Source organism: Ovis canadensis, chromosome 3 (genome assembly GCF_042477335.2).
Source record: "Ovis canadensis isolate MfBH-ARS-UI-01 breed Bighorn chromosome 3, ARS-UI_OviCan_v2, whole genome shotgun sequence".
NCBI lineage: Eukaryota > Metazoa > Chordata > Mammalia > Artiodactyla > Bovidae > Ovis > Ovis canadensis.
In genome coordinates, this window is record NC_091247.1 from 81,119,036 (window position 1) to 81,145,840 (window position 26,805).

General features: G+C 47.6%; 1 protein-coding gene across 3 annotated transcripts in view; it reads left to right on the plus strand.

Annotated features, from left to right (window-relative positions):
* THADA (THADA armadillo repeat containing) overlaps nt 1–23,053 on the plus strand; it is a 328,815-nt gene extending 305,762 nt beyond the window's left edge. For all 3 annotated transcript variants that reach the window (XM_069583453.1, XM_069583452.1, XM_069583454.1), the window contains 2 exons: nt 20,583–20,752; nt 21,910–23,053. In XM_069583453.1, coding sequence (XP_069439554.1) covers nt 20,583–20,752; nt 21,910–22,305 — 566 coding nt within the window. In that variant the 3' untranslated portion in view covers nt 22,306–23,053. The remainder of the gene's footprint in view (nt 1–20,582; nt 20,753–21,909) is intronic.
* Nucleotides 23,054–26,805: the final 3,752 nt, after the last annotated feature.

A 26,805-nucleotide genomic window follows, 5' to 3' on the forward strand; every position in this document is an offset into this window, starting at 1 on the left:
CTGAGGGAGGTCCGAGAACCTGGACTTCCCAGAGCATGGGGGAAACGGAAGATTTGAGGCCACCACATTCCGACCAAGTACTTGGACAGAGCTTGTCTGTTCCCTTGGTTACCGCTGTGCAGGGCTTCAGTCAGAGCCCACCTCACCAGGTATCCCGCTCACCTTGCAGCACTGTTCAGTCCTTACCTTCGAAGCAGCCCCACTGCCAGGGACCAACAATGAAAGTCAGCCATACCCACGGAAATTCATGTGGGGGAGAGAAGGCAGATCAAAGCCTCTGTAACCCAAGAATTCCTCAGCAGCTTGGAGTCCCTTAATAATTATGGTTTGGAGATTTGCCAGAAAGCAATACCACTTAGCATGCTGGGTTTAGCAATGAACGTTTTCTGTGTTTGCAGTAGCCTCTGTGCAGAGCAAATAGGCACCTTGAACAAAGGGTAGGATATTTGTGTGTGTATATGAAAGAACCTGCGCTGCCTTCCCCTAGAGTTCGTCTGCACAGAAGAATGCAGCACTCCACTCTGGGCTGGTACCTGTTTTATGAGTAAAGTGGAGAAAGGCTGCATGTCCTGCCCCCATCTCCACCTCTGTGTGTTAAAAACAAAAACTTTTGTTTAACTTGGAATTTTCCAGACTTAGTGAATAAGCCAGATCTTTTTTTTTTTTTTTCCCCCTTGGGTCAGTTTTAGATTTTGGAGTTTTCTGTTTTGAGTGTCTGCTAGCCTTCTAAAAAACCAATACACATCCCAAGGGAAACTGGGAAATGATAGCCAAAGAGGGTAGGAAGCAGGGATTTAGACCAGTGGGAAGATGAAAAACACAAGTCCCAAGCCCTGAGGGCGTGACAAACAGGATTGCTGGAACTGAGGTCTGGACAGCAGTCTGGTGAACCCCCTCCTTGGACCCTGTGTCATTGTTTGTCCAGTTAAGCATTTATTCGACAAACATTTGTTATTGGGGGAAACGAGAAGAATGGCTTCTTGGATGGAAGTCTGTTAGAGCTGAAGTTTTATAATTCAAGTGGAAAAGATGGGAAATATTCCAGAAATACAGAGATGGCCGAGTGTGAGGCACATTCAGGAAAGGAATAAATTAGTATACAAGCCTTCGTATTCGAGTAGGGGAGTAGGGCAGGGCAGCGGAGGATGCTTGGATGAAGCAAAACTCTTGCACATGCAGAGGACAGAAAGTCTGATCCAACCTGCTCCAGCCCAGGGTGGGGCACACTGGGTCATGTAACAGAGCTCCAGGGGTGGCGGCTGGCTTCAGACGCAGCATAGTTCAGGCTCTCAGACAGTGTCCCAGGGACCTGGTTTTTCATAATTTTTCTTCTCTGCTCTTAGGTTGTTTCTGTTTCCAGATAAGCTCTCACTTCCCTTGAAGTTCTAGGATGGCTGCAGTAGCGCTAGCCTTTACATCTTCATTTATTCAAGGCCTGTGTCAGTAGTGTCTCTTCACTTTTAAATGCTTTCTTTTTATTTGGCTGTGGGATGAGCTTGCAGGATCTTAGTCCTCCACCAGGGATCGAACCTGCACCCCTTGCAGTGCAAGTACAGTCTTAACCACTGGACCACCAAGGAAGTCCCTAAGTGCTCTTTTAATGACTACAGTTGGGTTCCAGGCCCATCCTGGAACTAATCTCTTACATAATGCCTTGAGTAGCTTAGACCTGGGGCAGGTGCCCATTCCTGGAACAGGAGTGGGAGGTGTCAGCCATGCCCAGAAGGTGAATGGCAGCCAGGCCACAAAACAGCACATGTCCACTGAAACCCAGAGTGCCGGGGCAAAGTATCTGGATATCATTTGCACCAGAGAACCAGTAAAAATTTTTGAACAAGTAAGTAACATGATCGGAGCTATACATTAAAGTTAATTCAGCTACAGTTTAATAGCTGCCATGTGCTTAGCACACGGTAGGGCCTCAATAAATGTATTTGGAAAGAGAGAGATAAATGGATGCATGGGGGTGGGGAGAGAGAAATGAAAGTTGGGAACATCCATCAGAGGCCATTGTAATGGTGTGGAAGGGGGGCTAGCAAAGGAAGTTAACGAAAACCCATCAAGAAAACCAAGAAGTTCTGTCATCAGGAAACCCACATAAGGAAAAACTCAAGAGGGCGAGGTTGGTCAGCTGTGCCAATCACCATCAAAAGGTCAGGTCAAGGAGTATAAGGATTGAGGAAATGTCGTTAAGTAAGTGTTGAGAGAGAAGGTCCAGTGGTGGGAAGGTCAGAAGCTAGCCTCAAGGAGTTTAAAAGTAAGTACACTGTGTAACGGGCTTCCCAGGTGGCTCAGTGGTAAAGAATCTGCCTGCAATGCAAGCAAGACCTGGGTACAATCCCTGTGTTGGGAAGATCCCCTGGAGCAGGAAATGGCAACCCACTCCAGTATTCTTGCCTGGAGAATCCTATGGACAGAAGAGCCTGGTGGGCTACATTCCATGGGGTCACAAAGAGTCAGACATGCAGGCACACACTTTGTAATATTATCTATCTTCCTTCCAAGCCAAAAACAACAACAAAAAATGCTCCTTAACCTCCACTCATTCTTCACGCAGCACCTAATGCCAACCCTGTGTCTCCAGCCACAGTGCCCTTTTCTCCTCTGCATCTTTCTGTTCTCTTTCTCCCTCTCCAGGCTGTCTCTCATATAAATATTGACATTGCTCCCTTGTCCGAAAACTGCATTTCCTAGACCTGGCTCTGCCTTCAAGCTAACGTTTCAAAAGAATCATTAGAGAAATTTTGAAGTTGGGGCGGACAGCAGTTTGAGCTTGTGTTGAATGTCTTCTGTAGAAGACAAGATTATCTATAAGAATGAGTGGTTAGGGAGTAGGATATAGAGACAGGGAAATGGTTGAAGCAATTTATATAGAAGTTCAGCCAGAAATCACCAAAAATAAGTGAAAGAATAGCGAGGGGTGAGAGGGCAGCAAGAGGACAGCTGAGATTAAAAAGCACCAATGGGGACTTCCCTGGTGGTCCAGTGGTTAAGACTCTGAGCTTCTGCTGTTGCAGGTACAGGTTCCATTCATGGTCAGGGAACTAAGATCCTGCATGTTGCATGGCCAAAAAATAGAGCGTGAATGCATAGAGAGCCTAAAGAGCATCCTGCCTCTCTCCAGTGCAGATCAGTGGCTCCCAGTGGAACAGTAGATGGGTTTGGGAAGAGATGGTTATAGAGCACTGTTGAGCCTGGAAGAAGATCAAGCTGATAAGGGAGATGGGTCAAGGAAGAGCATCCCAAACCCAGAGAGCCCAGGATATACATAGAGAGACAAGTGATGGCCTGAGAGAAGGGCGGGTCAAGATGTGGTGAGGATTAGGGTGAAAAGGTAGTTGCAGTGGAAGAAGTCGAAGGTTAAACCATTGTTTCAGGGATATCAGACAGGCCATCCAGTGTAGCAGCCACAGTGGATAGACTATGGTATTTAAATCCCACATCCTCACCCATGTCTCTGCTTACCTCCTTCCTAAAATGGGGCTCATAAAACCTTCAAAAGATCATTGCAATGAATACACATATGATTGATTTATATGAAGCGCTATACATAATGAGTGCTTCATGAATGTTAGCGTTGATGATACTCATTTAAAAGGGACCAAAAAGCTTAGAATTTAAGATCTTGAAGTCAAAACCATTCTGAGCAATGGCAAGGGCTCATGCTATCGTGGTTGTTGGGAGTTCAGTGAAATGGGAGATGGAGAGTATTGGAATTAAAAAGGATCAAGAATGGTAAAACCAAATACTGGGAGGGATATCTTTATGGATGTTGATGTCACCAGCGGAGTGGCAGTGACTCTGTGTCATTGAGAAAGGCCAGGTCTCTATTTATAAGGTTCACAAAAACAGGGAGGTGGTTAGTATGGACCTCAAAAGAAGAGAGATTGTTGAGTGAGGAGGCAAGACTTGTCTAGAAGTGACAGAAGGCGTGAGCTGATCTGTCCACATCAGAGACAGGAAATGAAGAGCCTCTTCTGGAAAGTTAGGAGGATGGCAACTTCTGCCAGGAGGAGAAAGAAACAAGGGATGGGTGAGAAATGTGGAGAATTTGCTCACAGTAGAGCAGGTTTTGATTGAGAAGAGCTTCAGAAGGGCTTTTAAGGAAAACCATTCCCCAAGTCCAGGGGCATGTCTGAATCAGGCATGAGGGTGGGGGAGGAAGTGGAAAGGAGGTTCTGGCCGAAATTCCTGGGAAAGCTTGGAGAAGGAGGCTCAGTTCCTCGCCTTGACTGTGAGATGTGTGACCTTACACAAGGTGGCTCAGGACTGTGTGCCGGGCCCCAGAGCCAGACCCCACTCCCTGATGGCCCATCCACATCCCTGGGGGGCAGTCCCCAGTTCTGCAGGCATTTCCCAGCACAGTGCCGCTGGGCCCTCTGACAGAGAGAGGGACCGGGAGAGCTGGGATTGGGGGGCTTCTGTCTTTAGAGAGAGGACAAATGGCTTTTAAAGAGAAGGAAACAGGACACCAGCAAGCTTCGTGGCTGTGTTCTCTTCCAAGAGCCCTGCTCTGTAATGTAATTGTATTCAGACATTTTTTTTACATGACATCAGAGAATAGCCTCCCTTAAAAGCTTTCATGAAAAAGCATGACTATAAAACAGACTCAGGCAATGAAATGGAAGCCAGACGAATGGGTCTGTGTAATTCGGGTAAAGAGACTTCTCCTTACAGCTTTGTGACCTGATCTCTGCTCTGTGCATAAAACTCTATTTCACGGGCTCCACTTACATACGAGTCTTACCTGGCAGGTGCTTCTAGATGTGAAATGTCTTGCTTTATTACCAAACATGATGAGGTGTAGGAAAACAAGACCTCCCTCCTCAGTGGCCACTGAGACCACCCTCCTGGGCTTGCTTGCAGCCTTTCTAGTCCTCTAAGCCCTAAATCTCTGTCTCTGTGTGAGCCAGTAGCCTCAGCGGGGAGAGAGAGCTGGCCTCTCTTCCCTCTTTGCCCTTTTAATCCCTGTGTACACCCTCATCTGTCCGTCTACACCTCATGTCCTGGGGAGCAGTACTCACTGGAGAGCCCCATTCTCACCTATCCCTTTTATTTAAAGCCACAGAGGTATGGAAGTCAATTACCCACCATCCTCTGTCCTTGGCACACCCTCTGGCTCCATCCGCAAAGAGTCTTTGCTGTTTGGATTTTTTTTTTTAATTTAATTAAAGTGAAATTCACATAACATACAATTAACCATTTTAAAGTATACTGTTCAGTGGCATTGAGTAATTCATGATATTGTGCAACTGTCTCCACCCTCTGGTTTCAGAACATTGTCATCACTCCCCCCAAAAAATCCCATATCCATTAAGCAGTCACTCCCTGTCATAATCTCCCCCCCAGCTCCTCGTAACCACTAATCTGCTTTCTGTGTCTATGAATTTTCCTATGCTGGATATTTTGGATAAATGGAATCATATATGACCTTTTATGCCTGCCCTTTTCTCTAGGCATAATGTTCACTGGGGGCTTCCCTGGTGGCTCAGATGATAAAGAATCTGCCTGCAGTGCAGGAGACCTGGGTTTGATCCCTGGGTTGGGAAGATCCCAAATTTTTAATCTGAATTATACCAATATTCCCTGAACATTCATTGGATGGACTGATGCTGAAGCTGAAGCTCCAGTACTTTAGCCACCTGGTGCAAAGAGCCAACTCATTGCAAAAAACTCTGATGCTGAGAATGATTGAGGGCAAGAGGAAAAGGGGGTGACAGAGAATGAGATGGTTGGATGGCATCACTGACTCAATGGACATGAGTTTGAGCAAACTCAGGGAGATAGTAAAGGACAGGGAAGCCTGGCTTGCTGCAGTCCGTGGGGTCACAAAGAGTCAGACAAGACTTAGCGACTGAACAGCAACAATACCAACATTAATAAATTTTCGTCAAGAAATTATTTTCCAGTGTAACTCCATCAAGCCAGTTTAATACCTTGACCAATTTCCTGTATAGAGCAGTTAAAATCTTCTAGTGTTCTCGCTTATTTTCTTAAGTATCAACTCTTTTACCTATATATTTGGCAATGAAGGTTTGCCTTTTCGGTCGAAAATTTTAGTAAGAGTTTTACCATACCTGGTTTTGTTTGTTTCCACCAAGTCACATTTTCCTCCATAGTTGTTATTATCATTGTTTGCCGTTTTCAGCATCACCAACAAAATGACTTCTTTGGTCGGTTATGATGAATTTTATCTTGTGCTATTTAGCCATTATCAGTTTAGTTTTATGTTGATTGTTGTTACCAGTAACATTCATAGCAAGACCAAAACATCCTCAAGGTCAAAAACAACCTGCTTCTTCCCAGAGTACCTCCTCCTCTTAATCCCTCCTCCCACCCTCCCCATGGAAGAGCTGATACTGAAGGCAAAGGAGCTGTTCTAAGCAGTGGCCTCTAGAGTCTCAAAACCCTTAAGACCCACACACTCTTCCTAGCAGCTCATTTAAATCCATCCTGCCAACAGTTTGATCTTTTCTCCTTTTTAGTTGCTCGAAACCCAGAGCGTGAAGTCTCTTGAATGATCATCGCTTCCTTGGCTTGTTCTTAAAAAGAGAGGTTATCTGTGGCCTCTCCCTTCCCTTCCTCCCCCTCCCCCTCCCTAGGCTTCTCCAGCCTCAGGCTCACCTCCCATAGCCCAGGGTCTTGGTGGCAGGCAGTTCCGATGCCTTTGGGAGCTGGACAGTACTTCCGGGGAGGGTGCTGGGGAATGGTGGTCACAGATAGGAAAGGCCTTGGATGACCTGGGAGTGAACTCAATTTCAAGACACAAAATCCCCAGGAACTTTTAAATCACAGACACTTATATTTTGAGCAGTGTTTATAAATCTTAAAATCACTTTGTGAGTTTAGGAGTCATTTATTCGTTGTTTTGTAAAGAATCCTCCTGCAATGCAGGAGACCTGAGTTTGATCCCTGGGTCGGGAAGAGCCCCTGCAGAAGGGAATGGCAGCCCACTCCAGTATTCTTGCCTGGAGAATTCCATGGACAGAGGGGCCCGACGGGCTACAGTCCATGGGGTCGCAAAGAGTCAGACACAACTGAATAAGTCTTTCACTTTTGCTCATTGTATTACCAAGGACTCTCTTTGTTCTGTTTAGAGCCATAAAAGCCTGGGAATAAGGAGTGGACATCTAAAGAGGAGCTGTCTGGATTTGGGAGAAGGCAGGAGGTGATAGTGGGAAGGTTCTCAGGAGAGAAGAATGACCATCCTGGATGTTTCTTTTTCTTCTTTTTTTAAAATGTAACTATTTGTTTGTTTAACTGCACTGGGTCTCAGTTGTGGGATCTTTGATCTTCATCATGGCATGTGGGATCTAGTTCCCTAGGATCAAACTCAGGCCCTCTGCAATGGGAGCTCAGAGTGTTAGCCTCTAGACCATGAGGGAAGTTCCACCATCCTGGATGTTTCTGGTTTCACATTTCTAGTCATTAGATACACATCCAGACCATCCTTATCCTCCACCTTCCGTGTCCCACCAGTGTTTTAGGGGAGCTGGGCAGTCCCCCATCTGAGGGCCAGAGAAGCCTCACAAAGAACTCAGAAGGAGCTAGTCAGTCCTGAGCACTCAGGCTGAGAAGAAATTCCCTGTAAGAGAAAGAAATTCCAACAGTGAAATAAAGCAGAGAAAGCTAGAGTAACTTCAGGGAAAGAGAAATTGCAAGGTCCAAGCTGGTGAGTGAGACATGTGGAAGGTACCTGCAGAGCCACGGAACTCTGCCCAGGCAGAGGAAGAGGAGGCTGGTGGCAGAAGGGATCTCAGGTTGCCCAACCTCTCCCCACCCCCCAAAGGGACTTCCCAATCTCTAGACACCCTCTTCGTGCCCGTGCTTCCATCGAAGTCTCTCCTGCCTGCCCTCACTGGCTCCCTCGGCAGGGAGATGGGTGTCAGATGGCCCCTTCTGGGAGGAGAGCTCTGGGGTGAGTGACAGTGTAGAGAGGAGCTCACTTTCCACGAAGAGGCAGGGGTGATTGCCCACTTTGGGAGGCTCAGCAGAATGAAACCAACAAGGAGCAGGCCAAGTGCCGGGGATGCTAGAGAGAACCTGGTTCTCCTGAGGCCCAGAGACTGACTTAGCACATTTCACAGGAGGGGCCTGCCATGGTTTGTCCTCGCTGGACGGAGGAATGCCAGGTGTGGGCCCAGTGCCATCATGCAGAGCCTCTCTGGTCTGGATCCAACTCAGTCCTCTCCCTGGGGCCCTGTCACCCACCAGGGCCCCAGGGAAACGCCTTGGTTACCCTGCTCTGGAAGAGCCACGGACAAAGCCCGTGTTCGACTTACTCTTCCTGCTGACCTTGGGAGGGCACCACAAGAAACAGGACTGAGTATCACACACAGAACTGCAGTCCCTGGAAAGGAGATGCAGTGGGGGCCGCTCCCCTCTCCTCAAGATGCAAGCCTCTAGGAGGACCGGGTCTTGCCCATAGCACTGCTGCCTTAGGGTGATATTTGTTTGAATCCATGTCTTATTCTTTGGTGTGGTTAGAAGTGAACAAATGCAAGTATTTTTATAAGCTTTGAGCCAAGGACACTGTTAACCAGCTGTAATTTATCAACCCCTTGTTGGTAAAGTGTAGCCCTACTGAATAAGTGCACACTTTTAGGAAATGCTTATTTGTTTTCATTCATGTTGACTATATCCATTTTTTAAACCGGGGTGAGGGGAGGAAAATACATATGTATGGGCTTCCCAGGTGGTGCTAGTGGTAAAGAACCCGCCTGCCAATGCAGGAGGCTTAAGAGATACATGTTTGATCCCTGGGTCAGGAAGATCCCCTGGAGGAGGGCATGGCAACCCACTCCAGTATTCTTGCCTGGAGAATCCCCAAGGATAGAGGAGCCTGGTGGGCTAAGTCCATGGGGTCACAAAGAGTTGGACAAGACTGAAACAACTTAGCACGCAGGCATACATACATATATATATTTACCCAGTGATTTGAGGTGGACCCACATTTTCTAAATTGTCGTGTTTTTAACTTTAAAAATAAAGGTTTTTAAATATATGTGTTTTTTTTTTTTTATGGAAGCAAAAATTTGCTGCAGTATCTCTAGTTTCACGATAGGTCACCAGGAAATGTGTGTATCAGGCACATGACTGTATCCGTGGGGATCTCCATCTTTGGGAACTGGGTCCGTAGGAACTTTTGGGAACCCAGGCCCTCTGTTCCATATGAAAATAGCTGGAAAATTAAGAAAAAGCAAATTACTAATATTTGAAAGATTTTTTTTCCCCCGAACTATTTTTAGAACTTCAAACGATGGTATTTTTATCCTTTCCCTTCAGAACTGGAAAATGTTTCCACTTCCAGACAGAAAGGGCTCTGTAGCAGACTGTTCATCTCACGTGACTGAGTTCCATGTGCTGCCCCACCTCTGCCCAGAGAGCTGGGGGTGGAGGGTGCGCCTAGGGATTGCCTTCCAGAAAAGGGAGATGAGGAAATGAGGTCTTCCTTGTCTCCCCCAAACAGAGAGGCTGCTGCTTCCTGATGAGCACTGAGAGTTCCATCCCTCCCTCCCTCCGTTTACTTGCAGAGACTTCACGGAAGGGACTCTGCAGTTGTTCAGGGTTGTGGGGGAGTTTAAAGCAGGGTTTCTCAGCCTCAGCACAGTTGACATTTCAGAGAGGGGGCTGTCCTGGGCATTATGGGATGTTTAGCAGCATTCTTGGCCTCTACCCAGCACGTGCCAATAGGATCACCTCCTTTGAATTGGGACAACCGGAAATGAGTTGGGTCCTGAGGGCCAAGAAGGCCTGGCTAAGTCAGGATGAGGAACATCTGTCAGACAGGGAATGATGAGGAAACAAAGCCATGAGAGGTGGAGGGAGAGGGGCGTGGGGCTGATGTGAGGCCTTTGATCGTGGGTCTCATCTATAAGACAAGGGGCTGGCGGGAGGCCTGCTGCCCTCGTGGGTACCCTAGTGTCAGCATCGCAAGCCCACATGCCCTCAGGCGTGAGGTGGGAGGCAGTATGGTGGTCCCAGACAGGGCACACAGATGCCTCCTGCAGTGCGTGTCCACTTCTCTGCTCCAGGCAGCATATTAAACTGCAGACCTAGAGATACTAAGTTCCGACTTTCTGAACTTTCAAAAGATGCTGGACACTTGGATTTTTATGAAAAATCTCCCTGGTTTTTAAAAAACTTTGTGAGCTGTTCCAAACCTGTGTGAAGACCCAATAGTCCATCTGCACCCCTGCTGGGAACTTCTGCTGGGTCCCTTGGGGCCTGGGAACCCCTGAGCTGTGTGCCTTTGATTGGGTTCTGCCTCCACGTGTCCTGTCTTTTAAACAGTAGTTTTCAGGGTCAAAAGAAAAAGACATAGGAGGAGGGAGAGGGGTCTACCTGGGCCAGCTGAAGTCTGAGTTCCCGGCCAGACTTAGTACCATGGGCCGGTTGGGAGTGAGGGGAGGGGCTGGCTGTCATCCAGGGCACGACGTCCAGCAGTGGACGCGTGGGCAGTGGTCTCAGTGACTGCTGGGGCTGCCCTTGGGAGTACCAACCGACACATGGGCTTCTTCTTCTTTGATGAAATTTTCAAAATATTCAGATAAAGAACAGAGACTAATATCACAGATACCATGTTCCCCGACCCAGATTTTCTGCTCGGTTCATCAGAGCCACCGGAGGGGCCGGCCTGACTCTGTTCCTTAGGACAGAACCTTCCTCTGGGTCATTGGTCTGAGGTTGGGGGCATGTGGGAGCTCTGTTCTGTGGTAAAGTCTGAGATGATGACCTCTGATGGTTTAGGAAGTTCTCTCACTGACTGAGGTGCCTAGAAGTCCCACCTCTGAACCCTTGCTACTGGAGAGCGGAGAACCTGGGCTCTAGGGGTCAAGGGTCAGCCGAGGCAGGGGCCAGCTGAGGCTCCTGGAGCCCCTGCAAGAGTTGAATGTCAGAGTCAGCAGCTGAGCCAGGCTTTGGTCCCATGGTTGTTTCTCGTGACTAGTTACAATACTGGCTCTTGACCTCCTGAGGGGATGTGAAGAAATCCATGGAGAAGACTAGAAATGAGGAAGTTGGTCTGGAAACAGCCTGATGAAGCCTTAAAATATTTTCACTCAGAAAAAAGAAAGCACAGTTGTACTCACTCAGCTCTGCCCATCCCCCTCCCCCACCACCAAACCTACCCTAGACTGTCTGCCCCTCCATCTTCACCTCCAGCTCCCCCAAACCTGCCTCCTCAACAGGCCGGTCTAGTCTCCCTACTCCTCCTCTTCATCCCAGCGGTGCTTGTCCTCTGACCCTCATCTGCGCAAGTTTCTCCTCTCTGAAGCCCCCCCTTCTCCCACCCCGCACTCTTTCTTTCTCCCTTTTCTGTCCTTTCATGACGGCTAGTAATGGTATAATCAGTCCGCGTCGTGCACCATCTTGGACTATTTCCTGACACTTCATATGTGTCAGCTTGCCTCTGACTAAACTGTTTGCTCTCTGAGAGAAGGGCCTGGAATTTTCCTCATATTTCTCACAGCTTCCTCCCTCCCTTCCCCATTCCCCCAACAAAACCCCTATCTGGTGATCAACAAGTATTTGTGGGGAGATAAAAGCTTGAATTGATGGGTAAATGGATGGTGAGGGGAATTGGGTGGATGGCAGGGTTGAGAGGTTTTCCACAAATGCCTGACAGGATTCTCTAGAGCTGGGGGGAGGGAGAATCCAACTCCTCAACATTTGCTCAGCATTTCCTGGGCTGACTTGACCTCTCTTGGAAAGGACTGGGAAGGAGGCTTGACCAATGGTCTTAGTCTCAAAGGCATCTCCCTCATAATACTTTATGATCAGACGGTAGGTTTCTTTTTTTCTAAAATATTTTATTTATTAAGTATTTATTTATTTGACTGAACTGGGTCTTAGTTGTGGCATGTGGGATCTAGTTCCCTGACCAGGAATCAAACCCCAGGTCCTCTGCATTGGGAGCTCAGGGTCTTGGCCACTGGACCACCAGGGAAGTCCCAGTAGGTTTCTAATCCATGGTCTGAATTGGTTTTCATGGTTGGCAACACAGAAAAAAAATCCATGTCAGCATTTTCATTTTAATCAGTACAGTTGAAAATTACCCCAAACCTGCCTAGAAACGAAAGATCATTTGTCTTAGTTGGGACATTGACTAAGCTACGACTTTGAATGATCCAGCCCGCTGGGTGAAGCCTGGGTCTTCAGCTTCCAGCCCCAAGGTGGGCCTCTTCATGGAGGTGGGGAAGAAGACGGCAGGGGAGCAAGTCACATGGCTTTTGATCCTCTTCGCCTTGGCAGGAGACCTTGACATGGCCAGGGCAGTAGTGAGAGGGGGTCTGTGCCGCAGCAGCCCTGCAGCCTCTTGTCCGCTGTCCTCCCCTGCTATCCAGTTGAGTTATCCATTCTTGAGCATGGAAAGCATAGGATTAACCAGTTCTAAATGCCCATTTGTTGGGCTTCCGACTCGCTTCCAAATGACTGAGTGTTAATCCAGTCTGCCTTGCATAGGACCCCCCAGACACGTGTGTACCAGCACCCCTTCCCCACCTGAAGCACTCCCTAAGCCAGTGCAGGGAGTCTTGGAGGTGATTTATTCCCCCACGCTGACCTCTCCCCTTGGCTCCTGCGGCTCTTGGGATCCAGACCACTCCATTGATTCCTCACGGTTGCCTGAGTGTTTACCTGACCTTCCCATCTAGACCACCAGCTTCCTGAGGATAGGACAGGACGCGTCAGTCTCTTGCTTTGCTTTCTACAGTACTTAGCATATCACTGGCTCAAAGCAGACCATTAGCTCCTATTTCCTGATTGTCTGGTGAAGGGCCAGGCAGAGTCCCAGCTCCTCTAGGAATCCTTCTTGAGCCTTCTTTCCACCTTCTGACCAACCATTCACCTCTGCAGAGCCGTCCAGCACCTGAGAACTAGGCCCTACAAGCATGTATGAGGCTCTAGACATTTGTCCAGTCCCCTCAGTAGACTGGCCCTTTCCAGTCAGACTCTGTGGTCAGGCTTCCTCCGAGCAACCGGAACCAACTTGAGCACATAGCAGATTTTTTTTTTTTTTTAACATCCTAGTCTTACTGAGATATAGCATACATATACCATACAAGTCACCCATTTAAAGAGTACAAGGCAGTGTTTTTTAACATACTCATGGAATAATGCAATCATCAGCACAATTTTAACATATTTTCATCACTTCAAAGAAAAATACCACAACCTACCCTTATTAGGTTCCTCCATATTAGTTGACTGTGGCTACTGTAACAAATGACCACAAACTTGGTGGTTTAAAACAGCACTGCTTTATTGTCTCACAGTTCTGGAGACCAGAAGTCAGAAAATAAGGTGTCAGCTGGGCCACACTCCTTCTGCGGGTGCTAGGGAGGAATCCAGTCCTTGCCTCTTCCAGTTTCTGGAGGCTGTCAGCATTTCCTTGCTAGGATCACTTTAGCCTCTGCCTCTGTCTTCGCATCACCTTCTCCTTTCTCTGTGTGTGTTACGTGTGTCAGTCACTTAGTTGTGTCTAACTCTTTGCAACCCCATGGACTGCAGCCCACCAGGCTTCTCTGTCCATGGAATTCTCCAGGCAAGAATACTGGAAAGGGTTGCCATTCCTTCTTCAGGGGATCTTCCTGACCCAGGGATTGAACCCAGGTCTCCTGCTTTGCAGGCAGATTCTTTACCATCTGAGCCACCAGGGAAGCCCTTCTTTCTATGTGTGTCTACTGTCAAATCCCCCTCCCCCTTATTAGGACAATGGTGATGATATCTAGGGGCCACCCATACAGGATCATACAGGATTATCTCCTCATCTAAGTATCATCAACCAGATCACATCTATAGAGACTGTTTTTATAAGTAAATTAACATTCACAAGGTCCAGGGACTTTATATAGGTATCTTTTGGGAGGCCATTTTTCAGCCTTCCACACTCTCCATGCACCGCCCCCCACCCCCATAAAATACATCATATAGCAAAAGATATGTCAAATTTAAGTGTACATGTGTACAAATTTTAGTATATTCATAAGGTTGTACAACCATCAACACTATCTGATTCCAGAACATTTGCATCAGCTTAAAAAGAAACACTATATCCATCAGCAGCCATTCCTCATTCTCCCTATTCTCCAACCCCTGGCAACCGCTACTACTTTTCTGTCTGTATGATTTGCCTGTTATGAACATCTTATATGAGTGGGATTATACAATATGTGATCTTCTGTGCCTGGCTGCTTCACTTAGCATAATGTTTTCCAGGTTCATCTGCATTATAGCACGTATCGGTACTGCATTCCTTTTTATAGCTGAATCGTATTCCATTGTTTGGATGTACCACATTTATTTATCCCTTCATTGGTTCATGAACATTTTGGTTTCCACTTATTTGCTTTTATGAATAATGGTCTTATGAACATTCATGTCCATGTTTCTGTGTGGACATATGTTTTTAGGTATATGTGTATGTCTAAGAGCTGGAGAGACTTTCAGACAGTCAGTTTTCCAAAGTGGCTGGCACCATTTTACATTCCTACTAGCAGTTTATGAAAGTTTTAATTTTTTCACATCTTTTACCAAAACTTGGTATATGTCTTCTTGATTAAAGTTACACTAGTAAGTATGAAGTGGTTTCTCATTGTGGTTTTGATTTGTATTTCCCTGATAACTAATGATGCTAAGCATCTCTGCATGTGCTTATTGATCATCTGTATATCTTTTCTAGGGAAATGTCTATTCAGACCCTTGGCACATGTTTTAACTGGATTATTTGTCTTTTTATGATTGGGTTTTAAGAGCTTCCCTGATAGCTCAGTTGGTAAGGAATCCACCAGCAATGCAGGAGACCCCGGTTCAGTTCCTGGGTCGGGAAGATCTGCTGGAGAAAGAATAGGCTACCCACTCCAGTATTCTTGGACTTCCCTTGTGGCTCAGCTGGTAAAGAATCCGCCTGCAATGTGGGAGACCTAGGTCCAATCCCTGGGTTGGGAAGATCCCCTGGAGAAGGTAAAAGCTACCCACTCTAGTATTCTGGCCTGTACAGTCCATGGGGTCACAAACAGTCAGACACAACGGAGCGACTTTCACTTTCACTTTTCACTTTTCACTTTCACTTTATGTATTTTAGATACAGACCCCTTGTATGTTCTTTAGTTCTGTGAATTTTCTTTTCACTTTCTTAATAATGTCCTTTGAAGTATAAAAGTTTTCAATTTTGATGAAGTCTAATTTTTCTTTTGTTGCTGGTGCTTTTGATGTCATGTTTAAAAAGCCATTTCCTACTCGTATATTTCTCTGAGTTTTGTAGTTTCACTTGTTAGCTTTAGTTTTGATGTATTTTTAGTTAATTTCCATGTATACTGTGAGGTAGGGGCATGGTTTCATTTGCATGTGAATATTCAGTTGTCTTTGCTCCCTTGGTTTAAAAGACTGTTCCTCCCCCAGCCAGTTGTTTTGAAACCCTTGTCAAAAATCAATTGGCTGTAATTGTGAGAACTTATTTCTGGACACTCAATTCTATTCCATTTGATCTATATTATGTCTATCCTTATGCCAGTTTCGAAATCAGGAAGTGTGGGTCCTCCAGTTCTGTTGTATGTTTCCAGATTGTTTTGGCTATTCCAACACACAACAGATTTCTCCGACACGCTTGTTGCTTGGTCACTTGCTTTCTTGCTTCCTTGAGAGACGCCTGTTGAGAGCCTGGCTGGTCTGCAGGGTTAGGTTGAAAATCCCTTTCCCTCCCCTTCAGCCTCCCCTTCAGAAGGCATTCAGCCAGTAGAGACTGGGCTGCTCTGGCTGAGCTGTCGTAGTCCAGGGTAAGGTAATAAAAGAAGGAACTTCGAAAGCTGCATCTGGCCCCTCAAGCAGGAGGTCTAAGTCCATCTAATCCCCCCTCACCCCATCCCAGCTCCCCTTCCTCATCTCTCCTCACCTGGCGGGGTCGGTGTTTGGATGGTTATAATTCTAGTAGATTCACTTCCAGACAACACACCAGCTCTCCTCTAAAGCTTCAGCCATTCCTGGCACTTTCTAAGCATGATGCCCAGATACATGGTGAAGGACAGGGGACATCGGTCATCAGGTGGGGCAGGTGCAACAGTCTGGCCTTCCTGGCGGCATCTCTGATCACTTCTGAGTGGTCTTCATGGACCCATTGGGAGTGTTGCACGAGCTGCAGGCACTGGTTTTGCTGGTGGATGAAACTATGTTCTTCCCTATAGAGCTTTCAGTCCTTGCCTTAAGGAGACAAAAAGAAGAGTCGGGGCAGGGAGGGATAAGTGGTGAATCAGAGGGAAGATTTTTCTGGAAGGTTTCAAGAGAAGCTGACCTGATGCTGATGCCACAGTATAGAGGACTTACAGCTTTGACCCTTACTTCAAAATATGACCCCGAGGTGGGAGCTCTTTTTAATGCATGAAAAGTGAAAGTCTCAGTCATGTCTGACTCTTTGCAATCCTATGGACTATGCAGTTCATGGAATTCTCTAGGCCAGAATACTGGAGCAGGTAGCCTTTCCCTTCCCCATGGGATCTTCCCAACCCAGGGATTGAACCCAGGTCCCCCACATTGCAGGTGGATTCTTTACCAACTGGGCTATCAGGGAAGCCCCACTTTTAATGCATAAAAATAATAAAACTGAGTCTGACTTCCTCATCTCCATGGGGTACTGGGAGTGTTTCTCCAAGGCTTCCCTGCAGGATGGGTGTGGCCTGTGACTGAACGATACTTATCAGCTCAGTGCCACCACTGCTAATTGTGAAGTTCTGGACCCATTACCCAACCTCTGTGAGCACACCTTCCTCATTTATTAAATAAGGATACTTCCCTTCTGGTGGTGGGAGAAGCAAGGGTTCAAATAAAAGGAAAGTCTCTGTTATTATCAACTTATTGCTTGCTTTCTTTGTGGCTGTCCCTGTGTTAGTATTCAAACCAAATCAAGTGGGGTAAAGAAAGTTTCATAATCTCCAGAGTCATAAACTGGAATGTTCTGAGCATCTGCTGTGTGTTTCATTGTATGCTAGTCTGCATGTATATTTTCAGTCTTTGGGGTTTGAAAGATGCCAATTAATGGTATTCTGTTCCTCTTACAGACTCTAAAGTAGTTGAGAACTACACAGGGGAGTCAGCAGAGATAAAAAATAGAGATTGTATCATAGGCAAAGCCTAGACCAACACATGGCTCAGACCTGCAGCCAAAAATGCACCTTCACACCTCCCCTCAACTTTTTCTGTTTCCCAGTTTGAAGCCTGATGCCACACTGCAGAGCCTAAGGGGCAGGAGTCCTGGGGGATTGATTTCGGGCTCTGAAGATGGCAACATTGGTCCTTGGGCTGCTTCTGTGAGCCCAGGCTCCACTTCATGGGCCCTGTGTAGTGCTGGCCCTGATGGAGGGTCATCAGCTCTGTTACTCTTACCATGAAGAACTACATCTCAGGAATGCTGGTACTAGTTCTCCAAATCTGCACTCTGCATACACCATTGCTGTCAATTCCAGTTTCTTTATAGCCACTTAAAGCTCTCTGACTGTATGCAAGTGAGATAACCTAACTGTGCCTGGATTCCTCATCCGTGAATTAGGAAAGGTCACACCCAACCCAGAGGATGTTGAAGGACTGGAGAGAAAGGACCTGGTTAGGGGACTGGCACTTAACAGGTCCCCAGAGGCTGGCTCAACACGCTAGGGAACTTGGCTTTCTATTCCAGACTCTGAGACTTCTCCCTGTGTGTTGAGCAAGTCTCTTTGGGGGCCAAATGGTCAAGGACAAGGTCTGTGGGCTGCAGTGAAGATGTGGATTTGAGAAAGATGAGGTTTCAGTAGAAGTGAGTCATTGAAAAACAAGCATTGGTGTATGGATGGGTCTGCAGAAATGTATTGTCTGTGTGGCAAGATTTCAGTCCCACATTTCAGGCCTGATCTAGGTTGGTGGTGGAAGGCACAGGGTTGTTAACGGAAGTGTCAATGCCCTGAGCCTCCCTTCAAATCCATATTTAGGACTGTCTAAAAATCCTAAAAGATGATGCTGTGAAAGTGCTGCACTCAATATGCCAGCAAATTTGGAAAACAGCAGTGGCCGCAGGACTGGAAAAGGTCAGTTTTCATTCCAACCCCAAAGAAAGGCAATGCCAAAGAATGCTTAAACTACTGCACAATTGCACTCATCTCACACACTAGCAAAGTAATATTCAAAATTCTCCAAGCCAGGCTTCAACAGTACATGAACCATGAACTTCCAGGTGTTCAAGCTGGATTTAGAAAAGGCAGAGAAACCAGAGATCAAATTTCCAACATCCACTAGATCATCAAAAAAGCGAGAGTTCCAGAAGAACATCTACTTCTGCTTTATTGACTATGCCAAAGCCTTTGACTGTGTGGATCACAACAAACTGTGGAAAATTCTGAAAGAGATGGGAATATCTGACCTGCCCCCTGAGAAATCTGTATGCAGGTCAGGAAGCAACAGTTAGAACTGGACATGGAACAACAGACTGGTTCCAAATCGGGAAAGGAGTACATCAAGGCTGTATATTGTCACCCTGCTTATTTAACTTCTATACAGAGTACATCATGAGAAATACTGGGCTGGATGAAGCACAAGCTGGAATCAAGACTGCCAGGAGAAATATCAATAACCTCATATATGCAGATGACACCACCCTTATGGCAGAAATTGAAGAACTAAAGAGCCTCTTGATGAAAGTGAAAGAGGAGAGTGAAAAAGTTGGCTTAAAACTCAACATTCAGAAAACGAAGATCATGGCATCCGGTCCCATCAGTTCATGGGAAATAGATGGGGAAACAATGGAAACAGTGACAGGCTTTATTTTGGGGGGCTCCAAAATCACTGCAGATGGTAACTGCAGCCATGAAGTTAAAAGATGCTCCTTGGAAGAAAAGTTTTGACCAAGTTAGACAGCATATTAAAAAGCAGAAACGTTACTTTGCCAAACAAAGGTCCATCTAGTCAAAGCTATGGTTTTTCCAGCAGTCATGTATGAATGTGAGAGTTGGACTATAAAGAAAGCTGAGCACCGAAGAATTGATGCTTTTGAATTGTGGTGTTGGAGAAGACTCTTGAGAGTCCCTTGGACTGCAAGGAGATCCAACCAGTCCATCTGGAAATCAGTCCTGAATATTCATTGGAAGAACTGATGCTGAAGCTGAAACTCCAACACTTTGGCCACCCGATGCAAAGAGCTGACTCATTTGAAAAGACCCTGATGCTGGGAAAGATTGAAAGCAGGAGGAGAAGGGGACCACCGAGGATGAGATGGTTGGATGATATCACCGGCTCAACAGACATGAGTTTGAGTAGGCTCTGGAAGTTGGTGATAGACAGGGAAGCCTGGCGCGCTGAGGTCCATGGGATCGCAGATAGTCGGACACAACTGAGCAACTGACTGAACTGAACTGAAGGCAAAATGGTGAAGTAAGCAATGGTTTCCCCAAGACACCCGCTTCCTTTTTCTGTGCCCCATTCTACTCTTTCAGCGCCCTTCCCATAGTCAGCTAAGAAGATGAGTGTCTGAAAAGTGAATTCAGTCTAACGCAGAGGGCAGTGGACTGTGAGCTAATTCCAGCCCCCCACCTGCCATTGGGGAGCTTCCCAGGTGGCTCAGTAGTAAAGAATCTGCCTGCCAAGTGGGAGACACGGGTTCAAGCCCTGGGTTAGAAAGATCCCCTGGAAAAGGAAATGGCAACCCACTCCAATATTCTGCCTGGGACATCCCATGGACAGAGGTGCCTGGTGGGCTACAGTCTATAGGGTTGCAAAGAGTCTGAAATGACTTAGCAAAACAACTTGTCATTGTACAGCCTGTGAACTGTGAATGGCTTTTACATTTTTTTTAATGGTTGGAAAAAAAAAAGAATATTATTTGTTGATACCTAAAAATCACATGAAAGTCCAATTTTATTGGAATATAAAGATTTATTGGAACCTAGTAGCCACAACCATTTGTTTACATATTGTCTATGGCTGCTTTCCGCAGAGTTAATTGTGACAGAGACCATAAGACTTGCAAAGTTGGGACGTCCCTGGTGGTCCAGTGGCTAAGACTGCCAGTGCAGGAGGCCCAGGTTCGATCCCTGGCCAGGGAACTAGATCCCACATACCACCACTAAGACCTGGTGCAGCCAGACAAATAAATATTAAAAAGACTCCCAAAATCTAAAAGATTTACCTTCTGGCTCTTTAAGAAAAAGTTTGCTGATGCCCTGCTCAGAGATGTCAGAGATTTAATGTGTCGTGCTCAGTGGGATTTGCTTTAGAGGAAGGGGCACAGTGACAGAGGTCAGGCACTGTCAGCAGGCCTGCAGAGGAAACGCTAGGTGGGATGCTTTCCTGATATCCTTCCAGTTGGGTTGAGGGGAGAGAAACGTCTAGTCCTGTAGATGGGGCAGCTTCTGTCCCCACTGGGATAGGGGGCACGGATAGGGGTTTAGGCCTGTTGATTCATTCTAGTGTATAGACAGCAAATAACCCTTAGCGAGCCTCTCCCACCAGCTTCCCTGCCAGGTGGTAGCAGTGATTTTACCTGCGACTTTCACTGCCTCAGAATCCTGCACAGACTCCCAGTCGGCCCTCGGCAGCACACTCACGGCTCACCTCTCTCGTCTTTGCAGAATTTGCCTTCTGTCAGGTGGATGCCTCCAGCGCACTGGACCTGGCTCTGGCTGTGCTGTGTGACCTGCTCCAGCAGTGGGACCAGCTGACCCCCGGACTCCCAGTCCTGCTGGGATGGCTGTTGGGAGAGGGTGAGGACCTCATGGCCTGTGAGGAGAGCGCACATCAGGTAATCCCTGGGGTCTCAGGCAGCGGAGGTGTGTGAGAGTGTCCTCCCTACGCCCACTGGAGGCAGCACCTAACAGGCCTTCGTCAGCTTGATATGGCTTGAAAGTGTGCTTCCTGATGCTCAGATACACAGTAGTAACCGATTAACAAAATCTCCACCTGACCCCAGCCTGCTGGGCACTGCTCGGGCAGCTCTCCTGCTGATTTAGGGGTTCCAGTGGTAAGCCTTCCCATCAGTGTGGGGGAGGGGACTTCGAAAGAGGTCCCTTGGAAGTTGATGGTTTTATTATGGAGAATGCTTATTCATCAACATTAGAGTAACCAGGGGCTCCCCACAATTAGGTCTGAAGCTGAAACACTTCCAGAGAATCAGGGTCCTTCCAGGGTCTCGGCTGCTAGAAGAAAACTATTTAACCCCTCCAGGTTTAATAAACTGATATTTTATTAAAATTAAAATTATTTTTATTAAAAAATAAAACTATTAAACTGCTCCAGGGGGAGCAGTCAACAGACAGGGAAACTGAGGAACCAGATAAGCAGCAAAAGCATCTTGAGAACTGAAATTCCTCTTCACTAGTGTCTGACTCAGCTGGCCTTCTTGGCATCCCCAGCAGACCAAGAGTTCAAAAAGCAGTCTGTTTATGGGAAATTTGGAGACAAGATAAAGTGTCTACAATAAAAATGACCTTGAAAGTCCCCAGCATTATAGAAATTGGGTTTCATCCTCAGAGAGCAGTGGCTCATATCTGGCAGTACTTCACTCTCTGCTCTGCTCCTCACATCTCCCTTCCCCGCTCCTCCCTGATACCAAGATGCACTTTCAGGTCTAGGGTCCCCTCCTGTGTTGAGGTCCCCTTTTCAGCACCAGTTCCCCAAGGTATCTTGGCTGAGAACCACAAACACATCCTTATCAAAGGTCATGTTAAGTCTGGGGAGGAGGAATTCCTCTCCGGTGGAGAAGTACAATGAGTGAAAATAGAAGGTGACCTTCAAGGCTGCAAGTGGTGTGTGTACAGGGGTGTTAACAAGCGAAAGTGAGCCCGCTGTCAGATGGGGGAGGGGACACACTGCTTCTGCATCTGCCAGGACTCTGCCCTGGACTGGGGCTGAGTCAACATCCCCCATAAGGCTGGGTTTTGTCTTTTTCATCTGATTCAGGTGGAAGAAGACTACCCATTTGAAAAAACGGAAATCAACTTTTGGGCGGAGACCCTGATCTTTGTGAAATACCTCTACAAACATCTCTTCCGCCTCCTGTCTGAGTCCAGCTGGCGTCCCCTCAGCCCCGAGATGCTCCATCATCTTCAGAGGACTGCGTCAGAGCAATGCCACCTCCTCTCCCAGCTCTTCAGAGTGCTGCCTCCCACTGCTGAGTTTTTGAAGACGGCAGAGCTCACAAGACTGCGCATTTGGGAGGAAAGGACTTTGGCTTGCCTGAGGCTGCTGGCTCTTCTGGAAGGAAAGGAAGGGGAGGACACCCTAGTTCTCAGGGCTTTGGATTCTCCTGCAGCAGCGAATCAGTTAACGCTTCCAAGAACAGAAACAGCTTGTTGAAGAAGGATTTGTGGGATTGGGGTGGGGTGGGTTATTCCTCCACTCACTCAATAGGAAAATGTTCAACAGAAACTCCAGCATCTTCTCCCCTTTACACCGCACCTCCTCCCCCGACCTCCCTTCTGTGAGTCTAGCCTTCTGTCCCACAGAGGATTTTTTTCTTCAGTTCAGTCGTTCAAGGCAGCCTCGTTTATTGCAGCTACTGTAGAAAGTGAGGCTACCACAGTGAATATTGACTCTGTTCCCAGGTCCAGGCCACCTGCAGGCCTGAATTAACCTTTCTCATCCCCCAGGACCTCCAATGTCCAACCAGAGCCAGCCTGCATTTTTCTCTGAACTGACTATACAGAATTGGGTTTAACACATGATTCCTCCCGCCCCAGTTTTTGGCTGGTTGTAAGAGTTGGATTAGTTAGCAAACAGCCCACTTGGTCCGAATTTCAAATTTTATTCCATTTTAGTGAAGTAAGAAATATGTTCCAAATGTTGGATCCTGGGAGAATTAAGCATTAACTTCATACAAATAAGTGTGTTTTTACTGTCTGCATATTTAAGCCTTCAGTGACCTACACATGCCATCCTCATTATTAAAAGAGCCATTACAAGCTCCTACCCCTTGACCCCCAATAAAAAGTATTTGTGCTATTGTTAACAAATCATATTCTACCACCCACTGAAACCATAGCCTCTTGGCTGTTAGAAGGAACCTGGGGAAAGGGGAGTCAGAATAAATGACTTATTTGATGTATACACTGTTTACTATCATTTTCTTGGTTGCAGTAACAAAAAGATTCTTACTTAGTATCACAGAAAACATTTATCCATTTTAGTGATTTAATCTATAAACCTTGCTGCTGCTGCTAAGTCGCTTCAGTCGTGTCTGACTCTGTGCAACCCCATAGACGGCAGCCCACTAGGCTCCCCCGTCCCTGAGATTCTCCAGGCAAGAATACTGGAGTGGATTGCCATTTCCTTCTCCAATGCGTGGAAGTGAAAAGTGAAAGTGAAGTTGCTCTGTCGTGTCCGACTCTTAGCGACCCCATGGACTGCAGCCCACCAGGCTCCTCCATCCATGGGATTTTCCAGGCAAGAGTGCTGGAGTGGGTTGCCATTGCTACAAACCTTAGGACTCTGCTTTTCTAATGCAGCCCTCCCCACTTCCTCAGACACCCAGCAGGTGTCGCTATTGCATACGTTTTGCTGCTGATTTTGGTTTTCACTGCTGCGGCTACTGCTGCTAAGTCGCTTCAGTCGTGTCCGACTCTTTGCGACCCCATGGACTGCAGACTACCAGGCTCCTCCGTCCATGAGATTTTCTAGGCAACAGTGCTGAAGTGGCTTGCCATTGCCTTCTGCCTTACCGGTTTTAATTTGTAATTTCAGAGTGTCACCCAAAGACAGTTATCTTGATACTCATAGCTTGGATAGGTCATAACCTCATTCACGTCCACTTCATCCTAGTTATCTGAAGAAACCATTTCAGTAATTGGGTGTACACTTGGTTCAGCTTTTAGAGTCTAAATATTTTTAAATACTTCACAGGTGAGCAACCAGTTATAATTATTTTATTGATGTTTGAGGGTTTGATCAGGCAGGCAGAGGGGAGAGGATTTGATATGATCATTTCCTACTGCAGAAAGATTTATATTTCAAGTATAATTTGTTTCTCTTTGAAAGAAAACCGCCTAACACTAAATAAATAGAGCCTACTAGTAAAGAGCTGTAGGAAGAGGCATGGAAAGAAGTTAATTTAGTGTCCAAAGTTTTGTCCTAAAAAGAACAGAAAATTCCCTGGTGGTTTTGCACTATTCAGCTCAAAATGTGTTTGTTGTGATCCTGAATTAATTACTTGGTTAGGCATCTGTGTATCCCACACTTGATGGAAAGTTGCCAGCTTAACATTTCTTTTTGTCCTGAGAAGACATGGCTGGTGAGAAGTCAGGTAACTGTTGGTACAACATAATGATAACCATGGTAGAATAATTATGAAACTGGCTCTAATAAAGCTCAGCTCACTGGAAGAGTCCAGCATTCCCTTTTTCTCCATTTAAAATGAAATAAAAGCAGTTATATAATAATAAAAATATTTCTACCAGCAGGTACTCTGTACCAAAGCATGTACCATGGCATGTTTGCATGCAAGCTCCAAAGTCTTCTACTCAGCTCCCAAAGTGGGTGTTCTTACCCCAGATTTTGAGCTTGGCTGGTTGTCGCCAGCTTGGGAGTACAGGAGAGACACGTTTCCACTGGTTTTTGTATATGAAATCTTGTCACTGACTTTCAATAGCAGGGGTGGTGGCCTGGGAAATGGCTGTTTCACACTCCCTGATGCATTCCCAGGGGCAATTCAAAATATCCCACTGTAAAGCCATCCTCAAACTCTTGCGTTTGGGTTCATTTCAACAAGGAACAAAACAGTCAGGGTTCTTGGGTATTCTAGGCTACACGTGTCTGCCATGAATGCCCAGCCTTGTCTAATGATCAGTATAGGCTGGGTGGTGAGACTAAAGCAGTCACTCCTTCTGAGGTCACTGCCCTTGGCTCCAAGCTGGAGGGTCCAAAATTTGATGCCCTCTCAGCTCTACATTCACTATTCTGTGGACCTTCACCCATCCAGCCATGCTCCAGAGGTCTGACTTGCTCCATTTTTTTGCTTTGTCAATTTAATAAGTAAGATGGAATATACTTGTTTATCTTTTAAACACCATAACAGATAACTCATTTGCATTGGCACCTTGACAAAAGGTGATAAGATTAGTAAAGCAGAAATTATGTTAGTTTTACAAGGAAACCCAGTTGCCTAAGTGATTATGTGATTTGTCTAAAACCATGTGGTTTATAAGGGAAGGAGGCTGAACTCCAGCCCTGTTTCTGATCCTGAAGTCCTTACAGCCCTGCCCTGGCTCAAGCACCCTGGACGGGTAGAGAGTCCAGCAGTTGGCTCTGCATGCAAGCTGAACTTGAAGGAGTTGGTTTCCTGAGAGACAGGCCTAGTTCATTCCTTCCCAGGGTGCTGAGAGAGGGAGTGAGTGCAGCGGAATGTAAATAAGCACAAGGATACACAGCCAGAAATAAGATCAACTGGGCAAGGGGGTGTGGGTCGCAGGAGCTTCTTTCCCTGGCAGGTACTGGACCTTCCAACTTAGGCCCAGTAACAGCCTAGGCTGCCAGGTGTGCGAAATCATGGGCCGGACTCCAGCCTTTCAGAGGCAGCGTCTGCATAGACGCGGAGAAGTGTCCTGGACAGGACCCCAGATCTAACAGACGCTTAAGCCTCACTGGGTGCTGGGGCGAGGTGGTGTCTGCCTCACACCCAGAGGGCACTGGCTGGCAAAATCTTATACCAATGCAGGCTTCTGGGGTGTGGGACTGGCAACAGAGGGTAAGGAGAGCCCACTAGGTGAATCCTCGGTGCCCAGCCTTGCCTGGCTGCGGGTAGTCCTCAGCGGGAGCCCGCAACCCAGGACGAGCTAAGGAAGGGCGCGGCGCCCTGAACGGCCAGGGAGGGTCTAGGAGGGGCGCGCCAGGCCAAGGCTGCGGCGGATGGGAGCCTCGGCGGGCAGCTGTACCTCGACCCCCAGGAGGACTGTGGAAAGCCGGACAGACCAGCAGACGGACAAGGCGGCGGGAAGTGGCCTCCATGCCTGCGCGGCTCTCCCGGCCTTTCCTCCCGTCCTCCCAGGCGGCTCTCCCGCCCGGGACGCCCCGCGCCACTCTGCGACTTTGGCCCTGGCTCAAGGTCTTGTGATGTGATTAGCAAAGCCAGCGCCTTGTCCTCAGACACTCAGCCCTGCCCGGCAGGCCTCGGCATTCAAGCCCTGTTTACTGCAGTCTGGGCGGGAAGAGGGGCGGAGAAACGGGCCCAGGCTCCTCCGGGAGAGACTGCCCAGGCGGCCGCCCGCGTGGCCGCTCCCGCCCCCACCCCCACCGCATCTCCACGTGCAGTCGGGACGCAGCCACCACCCATTAAACTCGGGCCCAGAGTCCCCGCCCCCCCGGCCAGAGGACCCTTTCCAAAGCAGCCGGGCCGCGCGGACGGTTGCAATATTCTTGCACTTTGCAATTCCCGCGCCCAATATTAAACAGAGTAGGAGATAAAAGCTCCGCAGTTTCGTCTAGCAGGATCGGGCGGGGAAAGACACGTTCAGGGCTGCAGAACCCCAACCACGTTAGACCTGCTGGGGATTTCCGACAGAACAGCCCCAGAAGAAGGGAGCCGTATCTTCCCGCCACCAACCAACAGCACCCATCTCCGCCGAGATCTCCACGCCGCCCCGGGAGCCCAAGGCGGCCAGCCCCGCCCCGAGGCCTCTTCGTCCCCTCCCCCAGAGGAAAAAAATTGGCGGCGGCCAATGGGAGGCCAGGAAGGCTCTTGACGTCCGCCAGCGGGCGGGCGGCGTTGCCTAGAGACCCCTACGGGGTCAGCGTTCTGTCCCCTCCCCTGGCACGCCCGCCCCGGAGCGGCCGCGCTCCGGGGGCTCTATATAGGGCGCGCGCTCG